Source organism: Chanodichthys erythropterus, chromosome 18 (genome assembly GCF_024489055.1).
Source record: "Chanodichthys erythropterus isolate Z2021 chromosome 18, ASM2448905v1, whole genome shotgun sequence".
Lineage (NCBI taxonomy): Eukaryota > Metazoa > Chordata > Actinopteri > Cypriniformes > Xenocyprididae > Chanodichthys > Chanodichthys erythropterus.
In genome coordinates this window covers 32,225,592-32,240,365 of record NC_090238.1, presented here as the reverse complement: position 1 = coordinate 32,240,365, position 14,774 = coordinate 32,225,592, and the positions used below count along the sequence as shown (strand labels likewise).

Here is a 14,774-nt window from a genome sequence, read left to right as displayed (position 1 = left end):
AACAACATGTATTAGATTATCAATAATTTTTAACATGTACAAAAAACGTATTTGGATAATCATTATTAATTAGAGATAATCCAGAGCTTAATATAAGATTGGTACATACTTTGCATATGTTAATTGGTGTTACTGTACATTTACTTTGTTGGATAGAAATATTCAGAAGAAATGTTTTTAAGATACGAGTCTAGGACCCAGTTGAAACAAAACCCTTAAGTTAAGAAAACCTTTTTAATTCATTAATTTTTTTATTTATTTATTTTGTCTTGTAAAAACATAACAAAATCAATCATAATAATAAAAGAAATAAAAATATTATATTTAAAAATATTTAAAACTATTTTAATTGAATAATGTATGGGTATTCTCAATCAGGACTTTCTAATCTTAAGAGGTCTTGTTGCAACCAGCCTCAGCGGTTTATGAGAAAATATGAGGAAACTCTATTAATAGATATCCTACCACACATGGTATATGTAAATATGTTTGCTTTTTAAGCCTCAATAATTCTGTGTAATGTAGAGGTAACAGGTGTTCAAATAATCCCAAAATGTACATCCTTTTAATGCCTAAATGTATATTTCACAACATTGTTTACATTTTGTAACTTTGAGAATGTATAAAAATGTCTTAGTTTTTGAAAGATGTCCTGCTATCTTGTATACAGCTGACATTCTGTGCTCTTCAGACTACTTTACCATGAGATAAACTTATCTGCACCATCCATAAAGACTCTTTCTGCCTATCTCACACTAACAGGAAGGGCGGAACAGGCCAGCAAGTGAACATGGCACTAGAATAAAAGAGGGTTTGAGGGGCATCACATGATTTGATGATTATTTGCATACTATCTTGTTCTTACAAAAGGCTCAGAAGAGAGACAAAATGAAAACTCCTTAAGGTCAAAAATGAAAAAAGTCAAAATTCCACACCTTGTTTAAAGGGAATGTTCACCCAAAAATTAAAATTATCCCATGATTTCCTCACCATCAAGCCATCCTAGGTGTATATGGCTATATTCTTTCAGACGAAGACAATCAGAGATATAAAAAAATATTCCTTAGTCCTCCAAACTTGATAATGGAGATTTTGAAGCCCCAAAAAAAGCATCCATCCATCAAAAAAGTAATCCATACAACTCCAGGGGGTTAATGAAGCCCTTCTGAAGCAAAGAGATGGGTTTTTGTAAGAAAAATATATCCATATTTAAAACTTCAGCAGAGGACTGTCGACTTGTGCCACAAGAGTAACCCGTGACGTGACGTATAACAGGATGTGGAGTAGCGTAAGCTTAGATGTCTCTCATGGTTCAAACAGATATGGTTGGGCAACAAACTCAAGCTCCTCTTCTCTTATATCGAAATCCTCCAACATTTCTCTTTAAAAATTCTTGTTTTAGACTTTTAATTCATGACCGGTGTTTTGTTTTGCTCTATCCTCTGTGCTTCCACATTCGTCATTACGTCAGGTCAGAGGTCACTTTTCACTTCATTTGGATGGAGGTATTTTTTTGGCTTGAAAATCTCGCCCCCCATTCACCACCATTTTAAAGCTAGGAACTCTGTGTTTGTCTGAAAGATACAGAAGAAGATTAGGGCCAAGCAATAATAAAAAAATAAAACCATCTCAGAATTAATTAAATTGTTAAATTACAAGAAAAAAGGCAAAATAAAATGTTGAGAATAAACTCGTTAAATTATGAGAAAAAACTTGTTAAATTTTGAGAAAAAAGTCGAGATAAAATGTTGAGAATAAAGTCATTAAATTAAGAGAAAAAAGTTGTTAAATTACGAGAACAAATTCGTTAAATTATGAGAAAAATGTCGTTACATTTCGAGAAAAAAGTCCAGATAAAATGTTGAGAATAAAGTTATTAAATTAAGAGAAAAAAGTCGTTAAATTATGAGAACAAATTCGTTAAATTATGAGAAAAATGTCGTTAAATTTAGAGAAAAAAGTTGAGATAAAATGTTGAGAATAAAGTCATTAAATTAAGAGAAAAAAGTCATTAAATTACGAGAACAAATTCGTTAAATTATGAGAAAAATGTCGTTAAATTTTCGAGAAAAATGTTGAGATAAAATGTTGAGAATAAAGTCATTAAATTATGAGAAAGTCGTTAAATTACGAGAACAAATTCGTTAAATTATGAGAAAAATGTCATTACATTTCGAGAAAAAAGTCCTGATAAAATGTTGAGAAAAGTCATTAAATTAAGAGAAAAAAGTCATTAAATTATGAGAACAAATTTGTTAAATTATGAGAAAAATGTCGTTAAATTTTCGAGAAAAATGTTGAGATAAAATGTTGAGAATAAAGTCATTAAATTATGAGAAAAAATTCATTACATTATGAGAACAAATTTGTTAAATTATGAGAAAAATGTCGTAAAATTTTCGAGAAAAATGTTGAGATAAAATGTTGAGAATAAAGTCATTAAATTATGAGAAAGTCGTTAAATTACGAGAACAAATTCGTTTAAATTATGAGAAAAATGACATTAAATTTTCAAGAAAAATGTTGAGATAAAATGTTGAGAATAAAGTCATTAAATTGAGAAAAAAGTTGTTAAACTACGAGAACAAATTCGTTCAATTATGAGAAAAATGTTGTTAAATTGAGAAAAAAGTCGAGATAAAATGTTGATAATAAAGTCATTAAATTACGAGAAAAAAGTCATTAAATTATGAGAACAAATTTGTTAAATTACGAGTTTTTTCTCAAAATTTAACAACTTTAATCTCGAGATGGTTTTATTTTTTTTATTATTGCTTGGCCCATAATCCTCTTCCGTAGAAAGAAGATAGTCATATACACCTAGAATGGCTGGAGGGTGATTAAAACACGGGGATAATTTTTATTTTTGGGTAAACTAACCCTTTAAAAGAAAGGAAACAGATTTGGGGGAGAAAGAGTGGCTGCATCCCAAATCGCATACTTATTCTGAATAAGTAATTACTTTGCAACTGCTAAAAAAGTATGTTCTATATATAGTATAAATGTGTATAGTAACGTAATCCGGACTTACTACATTCACCATGTTTTCATTATCATGTGACCTATTAGCATCAGTTGCGTCGCTTCACTGCCATTCATAAATCCTCTCCCATGTCCTCATGGGATAGTAAAGTGTCCATTATATGCACACTTCAGAATCTCGCTGGAAGTAGTAGGTCATCCAGGTACTTTTTACCTACTGTAAATTTAGACCTACTAATCCTGTCACATACTCATTTTCACCTCCTATATTGTAGGGAAGTATGCAATTTTTGATGTAGCCAGTGTTTCCTTTTCTTTTTTTTTTTTGAGGTCACTCTCACAGAGGTCATCACGCCCATTTCCTCATTTTCCTTTCTGAAGTCAAAGATTTGTTTCCTCTTTCGAAGAGGAAAAAAACTGACCCTGAGCTAGCAAAAATACTGGATCATTTCTATCATCTTCTGCACAATGATATTTTTGTTCTCTTGCTTGAATTGCAAAATCAATATTGACAGTAGGCCAAAAATGCAGAGCACTACCGACCATCACAATTCTCCTCGCAGACATGGAAAGGTATAAAGAAAGATTTATTACACACTGGAGGGTTAGTTAAAAACACATTTTATACATTGAGTGTGACGGAGACATTTTAGTTTTGTTTTGCATAGAACATTTTACCACAGGTAAAAGACAATGTCCTTATTGCTTTTATCCAATACATACCACTTCTAAATCTCTGACATATTTCATTTCACATACTATAAGAAAATGTCAGACAAATTATTTAAGACATTAATAAACTCCATTTTGGTTTAGAAGGCCCTGTCTGAGCGTATGCATCCCTGAGAGACCTCACTTTACACAGAAAATTAAAAATCTTAATTTGTTAGGGAGTGTTACATTAGCTTAAATGACAGTTAAGATTTGAATTTCTCTTGTTCTTGTGAACAAAATATTTGGTTAATGAATAACATCATATGATGTGCATTGTTTGTTCCCTTATAATCTACATTTTCTATGTCAAAAAGCAGTAATACAAAATTTATTTGTTAAGTTGAAACATTCTGAGCCCCTAAAGGGATATGGTTTTTTTGCGTTGCAGAAACCTTGCATTCGCTTTCAAAAGATTTGCGTTCCCCCCAAGCAACTTGAGTTCGCTCGCAAAACCTTTGCGATCCTTCACAAAATCTTTGCGTTCCCCCAGGTTATGGAAAAGTTAGGCGTTCACCTGAGAAACTTTGCGCTCGCTCGCAAAACATTTCACTCGCAAAGAACTAAAAAGTTTCTCAAGGGAACGTAAAAGCACTGACATGGGTAATTTTTCCTCCCATCTCATTTTTTTTTATTCACCATGTCCCTTTAGGAGGTGCGTAAAAACAAGATGGTTATTTGTGAATCAGCATTAAAAAAAGCAAAAGCAGCTTCTTTTCTGATGTTCCAGAGTTTGTCTCCTCACATGGTGGTATACTGACCGAGCGCTTTCTTCAACTTTTCAGCTATCTATCCAATGAGAACACAGCAGAACGTTACATATATAGCATGCTACATTACATACATCATGTTTAAGGTGTCCATACAAACTTGAATCCCGCCACTCACCGTTTCATAGAATTTCACCTGTTCCTCCAGGTAGAACTGCATGAGTCTGTTGTAGTCATAGATACGGTTGCTATGGAAGTGATTCATCTCCGCTAGAGACACAGATGGCAGGTTTAAGATTACATGTGACTAACACTACAATTAAGCACACAGGTTCATATATAAAGGAGCAGTGTGACAAAGGGTCTTTTTACTAACGTACCTTGCAATGCATAAGACATGGTGCTGAGATTCTTTTCCATAGTGTTTCTATCTTGTTGGCTAATCTTATTCGTTGCCACCAAATGATCAGCCTCTTTCACTTTATCAATGGCAGCCTGAGAAAAACAAAAATGCTTTAAATAGGCTACTAATTTGCTCATGACACAAGCAGTGGGGTAAGTGTGTGACCATTATAAAAAACACTTCAATTGTGAACTTTTTCTACTATTTTTCATTACAAATTCTATTCTTAACAGAACAATTTGATAGAAAAGATGCACTGAAAAATAAATGCTAAATTATTGAAATATAATTAATTAATGATAAAATTACACTATATATATATATATATATATATATATATATATATATATATATATATATATATATATATATATATATATATTACATATGTAAAATTTGTCAATTTTACTCTTAGAAATCTTTAAACATAGTTGGTGACATTACTGAACACAGATTTATAAATTCAGAGAAAAGAAAAAGGCATTTTAGTTATATTTAAAATGTTTAAATTACATTATGACATACAAAATGGTATCAATTATTTAAATTAAAAACATCCCACCTAACAAAAATATATATTCTAAGAATGTTTTGCTTATGTTCCCATTAAGATATGAAAACGCTATTTCCGAATGTTTAATTTTTTTTTTTTTAATAAATAAAAAAATTACAAATGTTTTTTATTAAGAGACGTTATACATCTTAAGGGAACACATTTTGAAAACATTATGGTAACTTTACTTATGATGTCAGGGTTCCCACTCTTTTATGAACACCAGATTCAAGGACTTTTATTTTGTATATATATATATATATATATATATATATATATATATATATATATATATATATATATATATATATATATATCAAGCACAATAAAGTCATCAAAGGTGGGTTTGTTACTGACAGTCTGGACCGTATCAAAGACCTTTCATTACTGCAGTAATGTTAAGTCACATACTGACAACTAACATCCAAAATGGACAAAATACGGATCTATAAATATAATAGGGGCATATGACCGTTTAAAATCCAATGAGGAGAGAGGCTGGTAGAGTGTACGAGAGTGGGAGAGAATGAGTTTGAACGAGAGATGCTGTTTGCAGATTTCTTATCCCTGCTTTTAACATTTATTTCACATTCCATAAACATTAAAATATAGACAGAATATTATATACATGAATTTTGCAATTAAATGCAATTATATGGATAAGGTAATTGTTAGGCATTAAAATATTCTAAATTATTTGTTAATCACCTATATAGGGAATCTGCAGGGTTTTTAAAAACCTATTTAAAGGCTTTCAAGACTTTTTTTTAAGACCTGCACTAATAAAATGAATACTGTATTGGGGAAGATCAGTGTTTATGGAAACATCCGCAAACCATAAAATGACTAAAAACAGTGACTTAAACAAGTTACAGTTCAAATAATACAGGTTTTGAGAACCTGTATTATAAAATGTATATAAAAAGGATATATAAAAACCTCATATTTCAGCCTTTAAACCATTTTTAAGAAAAGGGATGAGTCAAAATTATAAATTATTATACATATCAATTTAAAATATGATTATACATGATATTCTAGATACCTTATTATTCAAAATTTTTTAAAAGCACATTAGCTTCTTATCAATCCACCGGTTAGCATTCACAGCACTGCGCGTTAGCTGTGTAAAATATGGGTCCATCCTCGCAAAAATGGTTCAATTCAATTCAATTCAATTCAATTCACATTTATTTGTATAGCGCTTTTCACAATACATATTGTTTCAAAGCAGCTTTACAAAGAATGCATGTCAACATTACAATTTAGAGAATTCAGTTAGCTAATAACAAAATTTCAAAACGTTTCGAAACACTTATGACATGACGAAGCCTTGTTTACTGAAATCACATGACTTTGGCAGTTTGATACATGCTCCGAACCACTGATTCGAAACAAAAGATTTGTAAAGCTTCGCAGCTTCATAAAGCAGTGTTTTGAAATCACTAGATATTGTTGAATAAAGTCGTTGTTTTGTTTTTTTGGCACACAAAAAGTATTTTTTAAATATATATATATATATATATATATATATATTATTAAATATGTCTTTAGTAGCTTTCTGGGCATCTGAAAGTGCTAATTATTTTGCTGTCAATGGAAGCCATTGGATTTCATCAAAAATATCTTAATTTGTGTTCTGAAGATGAACGAAGGTCTTACGGGTGTAGAACGACATGAGGGTGAGTAATTAATGACAGAATTTTCATTTTTGGGTGAACTAACCCTTTAAAGGGATAGTTCACCCAAAAACGAAAATTATGTCATCATTTACTCACCCTCAGGTTGTTCCAAACTTTTCTTTTGTTATGTTGAACACAAAGGAAGATGTTTTAAAGAATGTGGGAAACTGAACAGTTCTGGGGCACCATTGACTTCCATAGTATTTTTTTCCTTCTATGGAAGTCGAACAACTTGAGGGTGAGTAAATGATGACATAATTTACATTTTTGGGTGAACTAACCCTTTAAGTACTTTCAAGAAGTGTGGAAACCCTGTGATGTTCTCTGAAACAAGTAGTGACGTTTAAAAACATTAGATGAACGTTCAACTAAAACATTCCATCAACGATAAACAATTAATAAATATCGTTTCTGTGCTAAAATTTTGAGAATATTATTAAGACCAGATAACTTTGAATGAACATTCTATTAATGTTACTGAAAGAACATTTGTTCATAACTTTGAGATAACCTTGCATTAGCTAAAGAGTCAAGCACATTCCCTGTTAACTGGAAGCTGGGACTAAATGTATTAAAGAAAAAGGTGAAAAGTTTACCTTATGAACTCCTATTGTGTCAGGGAAGCAGCCCAGTAGTCCCTTGTATTCATTGTTTGTTTCCAACAGGAAGTGTAGATCTTTTTTTGGCTAAAAAAAGAAAAGAAAGTATCTTATTGAATCCGTAAACAGTGGTTTAAACTCATGGATAAAACTAAAAACAGCAATCACGGATGTTGTTATCATTGGTTAGCCTTGATGGTTACAATTCTATCACATTGTGGAAACAGCAGCAGAGGATGTAAGGAAACATGCTAATGGCAGAGGTTCAAGGATTGAAGAGATTTTTGAAGTATTTATATTGAAGAAATGTACTTCTGATACCTGTCCTGCAACCATGTCTGCTATTTCCTCATATGTTTTCCCTGTTGCAGTTAACGCTTCTGTCAGAGTTGATTCCCCTAAAAATAAGGTACAAAAAAACCCATCAACAAACACGTGATTAGGTAATCATTAAATGTTAATATTTGAATTGTGAACATGTATATGAGAGCATTTTAATAAACAAAGCTTTAGCTCCTTACTCGGGTATCCACTGGTGTTGAAAACTGATGACAGATTCTGAAATGCTTTTCCAATCTGCCGATACTCCTTTTGCAGCGCTGTTGGTTTAAAACCAGAAGGCCGTTATTATGGACTAATAGTGATGAAATAATGAACATATCCTTTTTGACAGTAATAGTAAATATAAATTAATGTGCATTAAGGAAATACGTGAACTCACGGCCTGTACATCTCTTCCAGTGAAGATGACCAACTGCCAGTATTTCTTTAACACTGTTGTCCATAGATCTACTAAACTGGCTGTAGGTTTCATACTTCTGCTCCCTACAAATCACGTCAAGGCAAGACCATTGTTTATTAAATAAATACATTAAATTATCCAGAAATTATAAAATGCATATAATATAATATAATAATATATGAGGATAGTAAGATTTGATGTTTTTGAAAGAAGTCAATTATGCTCAACATAGCTACATTTATTTTTTACAAAAATATGAATAAAATTTATAATAACAGTTTTCTATTTTAATATTTTGAAGTATAATTAATTGATGGCAATGCTGAATTTTCAGTGTCACATGATCCTTCAGAAATCTTTCTAATATGCTGTAACAGTTGTGCTGCTTAATTTTTTTCTTGTATATAACTTTTTTTGTAACAAAGTCTTTACTGTCACTTTTGATCACTTTACCGCATCCTTGATACATGTATCAATATCTTTCAAAGTCTTACTGAACCCAAAATTTGAATGGTAGTGTAGATTTTATATAATAACTATAATTATTATTCTTTTACAATAATTATAGATAAAAATTAATATTATACATATATAATTAATATTTGATATTTTTATATAATTCAACATTATGAATACAAAAAATAATAAATTAATTATAGGATAAAATAATTAAAAAAGTTAACAGTTGATGATTTTTATTTAATTCAACATTATAAATTAAAAATTAATTGAATTATTAATTTAAAAAAATATATTGCCTTACACTTGATTAGGATCTAACTCTGGGAGCTCTGGATCTATGGTGGAGAAGATTTTCACTCCCACTGTTTCATCTCTCTCTGCTCTCCGCTTCCCTATTTTCCACTCCTGATAGAAACAACAAATAGAACAATCTTACAACACTCCCTAACTATGCCATGCGGAACTTAAACAAAGTTAATATATAACACTGTAAAACACTTCTCAAGAATGTGATCTCAATATCAGCAAACAGATGGCAATACTCAACAGAAGAGCTCCTTAAAGGGATAGTTCACCCAAAAATGAAAATTCTTTCTTTAACTACTCACTCTAATGTCTTTGCAAACCCATAAGACTTTTGTTCATCTTTGGAATACAAATTAAGATATTTTTAATTAAATCAGAGCTTTCTGTCCCTGCATAGACAGCTACACAACTGACGCTTCAAAAAGTTAATAAAGAGATTGTAAATAAACATAAACATTCATCAATTCACACATCAGTTATGGCAAATGGAAGCTCAAGGATGTTTGCTTGACGTGTGAGAACCAATGACGTTCATTCTTGTGTGTTACGCAGCTCATTTGAGCTTCCGTAAGAGGTTTGTTCTTGTGCGCCAAGCAGGTTCAGTTGAGCTTGTGTTTATGTTCTCTGATTAATATCTATACGTGAATACAAAGCCTAAATCTGCATATCATAGTGTGTCTCTTCAGAAAATTAGGACTAAACCGCTCAATTAATATATGGATTAGTTTTACAATCTCTTTATGAACTTTCTGAAGCGTCAAAGTGGTAGTAGCATAGGCCATCAATGGAGGGACATAAATCTTTCAGATTTCATCAAAAAGATCTTTATTTGTGTTCCAAAGATGAATAAAAGTCTTACAGGTTTAGAACAACACGAGGGTGAGTAGTTAATGACCGAATTTTCACTTTTATCCCTTTAACTGTTTGTATACATCGTTTGACTATGCATTTAAATCAGTATATAAATATCTACAAATCTATTACTTTACACATATTTAAGCAAAAGCACCTTCTCGTCTCTGTAGTTAAGGAAGAGCTGGAAAACTTCACTGTTTGAGATCACCGGATGTCGACACATGCGGGACATCCAGCCCTGCAGGCGTTCCATGCGCATTTTGATAAATTCCTCTTCGAATCGGCCTAAAGAAGAATGGAAGACAGATGGTAGACAGTCTACCAGCCAAAAACACTTTCTTTGGTAACTAAAGGCCTGTTCACACCAAGAACGATAACTATATTAGTGTCCAACGCACAATATTGTTCTGTTTATGCTCAAGCTCTTTAAACCAGGATGGATTCCAATTGGCTGTCAGTGTTTTTATCATTCATCAGCTGGAAAAAATAATTCTGAAAGTGACTCCAATGATATTGTTTCTCTGTGCCGTCATCGTTATATTTTTAAGTTAAGATTTTAGAACTTATCGTTATCGTCCTTGGTGTGAATGAGCCTTAAGAAAGTAAATAAAATGGAAGATGGTGCAAGAAGCTAGTCTAAAGTAACCAGAGAGGTCACAATTACTTTTCTGCTTTGGTCACCTGTAACTTGTTTGTCAGGTAGACATGGGATGGGTAAAGCACAGGCAAACTTCTCCACAAGCCTTTCATATAACCAGTCAAAGTGTTTGTATCTGTGATTGACAGGTTTGTTTGTAGTCTGAAAAAAGACACAAGACACATTAGCAATTACAGTAAGTCAATATTATTCAAGCAGTCCTGAGAGGAGTTTCAAAGAAACTTACATTAGGTGTGACTTGGTATTCAATGTAGCTCTTCAGGCCATACATTTTTGAACCTTTTTTTGGATCAGCCACCACACAATCTAACTGAGTTTGTGGATACAGCCATACAGGACCCACCTCTCCAGCCTGCAAAATAAACATTCATCCTTCTTATGAAAGATAAATATGTTAAAGGGATAGTTCGCCCAAAAATGAAAATTATGTCATCATTTACTCATCCTCAAGTTGTTTCACACCTGTATGAGATTCTTTCTTCTGTTGAACACAAAAGAAGATATTTTGAAGAATGTTGGTAACCAGACCGTTGACGGTAGCCATTGACTTCCATAGTATTTTTTCCCTACTATGGAAGTCAATGGCTACTATTAACTGTCTGGTTACCAACATTCTTCAAAATATCTTCCTCATACGAGTTTGGAACAACATAAAGGTGAAAAAAATGATAGCAGAATTTTCATTTTTAGATTAACTAACCCTTAAATATGTTATATGTTGTTTGATTATTCTGTTATCCAGATTATCTTCTGGCATGATATCAAATCACATGACAAAGTCAAATAACTTGCATAAATTGGCAGTCTGTCGTTTCCTTTAACTATGTGCTTGGTAAGCAGAAACAGCTCTGGATTTGGGGTCTTGGAGAACCCTGGAAACCTATGGCAAAAGATGAGATGAGTATTTTTAAAGTTTATTTTTTTATGAAATAGTCTTATGGTCAGTAATCAGAACTAAAATGTTACTTGTTGAGAGAGATTTTCATTGTAGAGTGACCCCCGCCTCGCTGCATCGTTCCGCCCTCTTCCACCTGGGAACCTCCATAACCGCCTGTTGACTTTCCATCGTCGGAATCATCGTCCCATTCCTCATCAAAAGAATAGACAGAACCTACAATCACGTGACACAACAAATCGTCATCATATACAGTAACAGAATATCAAACTGAAAAATGCAGGATGGATTCTTGTTGGCCGTTTTTATCATTCATCAGCTGGAAAAGATCATTCTGAAAGTGATTCCAATGATATAGTTTCTCCGTCGTTATCGTTACAGTTGTTGTGTCTAAAGAGATTGCATAAAAATATGCTAAAGTGTACTTATTTTTCACAAGGGTATTCATACTGGAATGCATATGGAGGGGCCAGAAAAGGATCGGCTTCCTTGTGCAAATGTGAATATATCACTCTCAGCTTATTTCAGCATATTTCAGAACAACTGGCACAGGCAACAACAAAGACAACTTTAGTGATTATTATAAAATACTATTGAAGTTGCCCAGTTTCTTCCACATATAATACTTGGCTACCTCAGCTGCTTAAAGAGCTTATGACTTTATTTATGGCGTGCTAAAAGATCTTGATAAATTAGAGAAAGTTCAAAGTCCTCAAAACTAAGCAGATGTTTTTCAGAACACATGACTTAGAGCTATAGACAGTAAAACAGCAAAGCATCTGCTGGAGAATTTACATGTGCCCAAATAAGAAACACTTTCACATAGGAGAAAGTTAAACTTGAGTTTGGTTATACACTACCATTCAAAAGTTTGGAGTTGGTAAGATTTTAAAGGGGTCCTTGATTATGATTTCACTTTTTTAACTTTAGTTAGTGTGTAATGTTGCTGTTTGAGCATAAACAACATCTGGAAGAGTTAAGACGCTCAAACTTCAATGCAAAGGGAGATATTTTCTTTTACAGAAATCGCTTTTTAAGGTCTACAACAAATGGCTAGTGGGGACTACAACAAGCTTCTTCCCGGGTTGGTGACATCACAAACACCAAAATTTACATAAACCCCGTCCCCGAGAACACACAACAAAGGGAGTGAGGCCATGTTGGGCTGCTTTAGAGAAGTGAAAGAGTGTTGTTGCCGTTTTACGCCGGACTTCTTCATAAACGAGGGTCAATTCAATGCTGGATTTGCACAAAAGATTAACATGATGAACATGCTAGTTGAAAAGTTGAAACAACTCCACAGCAACTGCATAAATTTATCCACTAACCATTCAGAAACGTCCAAATGTATTCTAAAAGTTGTAACTTCTTCCTGAGTCTCTCCATCAGTGTACGACTCTGCGTGAGATTCTCCAGCTTTGTTGTTGTTGAGCAACCGAAGTGTGAGCTGTTAAAGCTCCGCCCTCTTCTGGAAAGGGGGGCGGGAGCAGCAGCTCATTTGCATTTAAAGGGACACACAAAAACTGCATGTTTTTGCTCACACCCAAATAGGGGCAAATTTGACAAGCTATAATAAATGATCTGTGGGGTATTTTGAGCTGAAACTTCACAGACACATTTGAGGGACACCAGATACTTATATTACATGCTGTGAAAAGGGGCATAATAGGTTCCCTTTAAACAGTTGTGCTGCTTAGTTTAAAAGTATAGCATTTATCCATCCATTCTCCATACTGATTATCCTTTGCAGGATAATTTATTTTTGTAACTGTAAATGGTGTTACAGTCAGTTCTGATCAATTTAATGCCTCTTTGCTGAATAAAAGGTTTTTTTTTTTTTTTTAATTACTGTCCCCAAACTTTTGAATGGTATTACAGATATTTATAGACAAGGTAATCATAAAGATAAAAGGTAATGTTTCATGGAGGTTGTACTATAAATATTTTCCTTTTACCATTATTGCCTGCTGGTTCCTGTTCAGTGTAATTCCAGTTGTCCGCTTGGTTGTTGTTGGACCATGTCGTGGCAGTCCAAGCCTCATTTCCATTAACCCCCTAAATAAAATACAACATTAATCATTATTTCAAACAAATCTAAATCCATGCTGACCCTCAAGACATTTTATTTGGCCTTTTCTAGGTAGTGACGTTGCCTAAACTATTAAGTTACATTGAGCTTAAAGTGGATTCTATCAGCTCCTTCCCACAATCCGCTACCAACACCTGTGCTGGAATTATTCCTGTTGACTCATTTGAATATAAAGTTTATGCTCAAATTATGAATATCCAAATTTCACTACAATTTAAGGAACGTCCTTTTTCAGGCTCCATCAATCTCACAACTAGGTTTAGATTACAGCAATTCACTCTTCCTGGGTTGGCCATATAACACTTGAAGCACATCCAAAATGCAGCTGCCTCATATTCAAATATTCACTCACATAATATTTGCTTGTGTATCTCCATTTGCTCCATAACACAATGTCTGACCTATAACATACAAAACAAGCTGGCCCTGTCACCTAAAACAAGCACACTCTTGACCATAAAGGTTCTTTATAGGCATTTATGGTTCCATGCAGAACTTTTAACATTCTTGGAACCTTTCCATTGCACAAAATGTTCTTTATAGTAGAAAAGAGTTCTACAGATTATTCAAATATTCTTTACACTAAGAAAAAAAATGAAAATTTTTTTTTAGAACTGTACATGATTTGAATATGTAGACAGTGTAAGCAAATGCTCTAGAACAAATTAGAAAAACTATTTGAATTACCAGTGTAAAACAACATTAATGAGAATCTAACTGCCATTTTAGAGATTTGAAAGGCCATTCAGCCATTTTAGACAAATGAACTGAATATAAGGTATAAAAATATAGTTCTTTCAAATTGTCCACTGAAAAAAAGGCCTGGATTTGCTTTAAAAACTAAAAGGCTAAAGGCTCTTGAGTTTGTCACAGTCCATTAGTCTAAGACCTAATGGCCAATTCCATCAATAGACCTGACCTTGATGCTGCTAAAGACTAACATCTAGCTAAGCAAAACCATTTTCCTTGCTTCCTGGCCTCACCAATTAAGACCGTCTATTCCATTTTCCTTGAGCACAATGTTACTGATGTGTTTATCGTTATTAGTACTTTGGTGTTGTGGATCGGTCTAAAGTCATAGAAGGCTGATGGAAACATTAAGTCGTTAGATACATCTTTTCACCACT

The 14,774-nt window shown here is 32.9% G+C and overlaps 1 protein-coding gene across 1 annotated transcript in view; it reads right to left on the bottom strand.

Annotated features, from left to right (window-relative positions):
• Positions 1-2,619: 2,619 nt before the first annotated feature.
• Positions 2,620-14,774, bottom strand: part of snx9a (sorting nexin 9a) — a 21,831-nt gene continuing 9,676 nt past the window's right edge. The window contains exons 5-18 of the mRNA XM_067367321.1: positions 13,514-13,613; positions 11,630-11,774; positions 11,456-11,543; positions 10,890-11,015; positions 10,687-10,804; positions 10,160-10,290; positions 9,146-9,249; positions 8,362-8,465; positions 8,162-8,239; positions 7,962-8,038; positions 7,638-7,727; positions 4,784-4,898; positions 4,582-4,673; positions 2,620-4,482 (exon numbers count right to left, since the gene is read on the bottom strand). Coding sequence (XP_067223422.1) covers positions 4,435-4,482; positions 4,582-4,673; positions 4,784-4,898; positions 7,638-7,727; positions 7,962-8,038; positions 8,162-8,239; positions 8,362-8,465; positions 9,146-9,249; positions 10,160-10,290; positions 10,687-10,804; positions 10,890-11,015; positions 11,456-11,543; positions 11,630-11,774; positions 13,514-13,613 — 1,416 coding nt within the window. The 3' untranslated portion in view covers positions 2,620-4,434. The remainder of the gene's footprint in view (positions 4,483-4,581; positions 4,674-4,783; positions 4,899-7,637; positions 7,728-7,961; positions 8,039-8,161; positions 8,240-8,361; positions 8,466-9,145; positions 9,250-10,159; positions 10,291-10,686; positions 10,805-10,889; positions 11,016-11,455; positions 11,544-11,629; positions 11,775-13,513; positions 13,614-14,774) is intronic.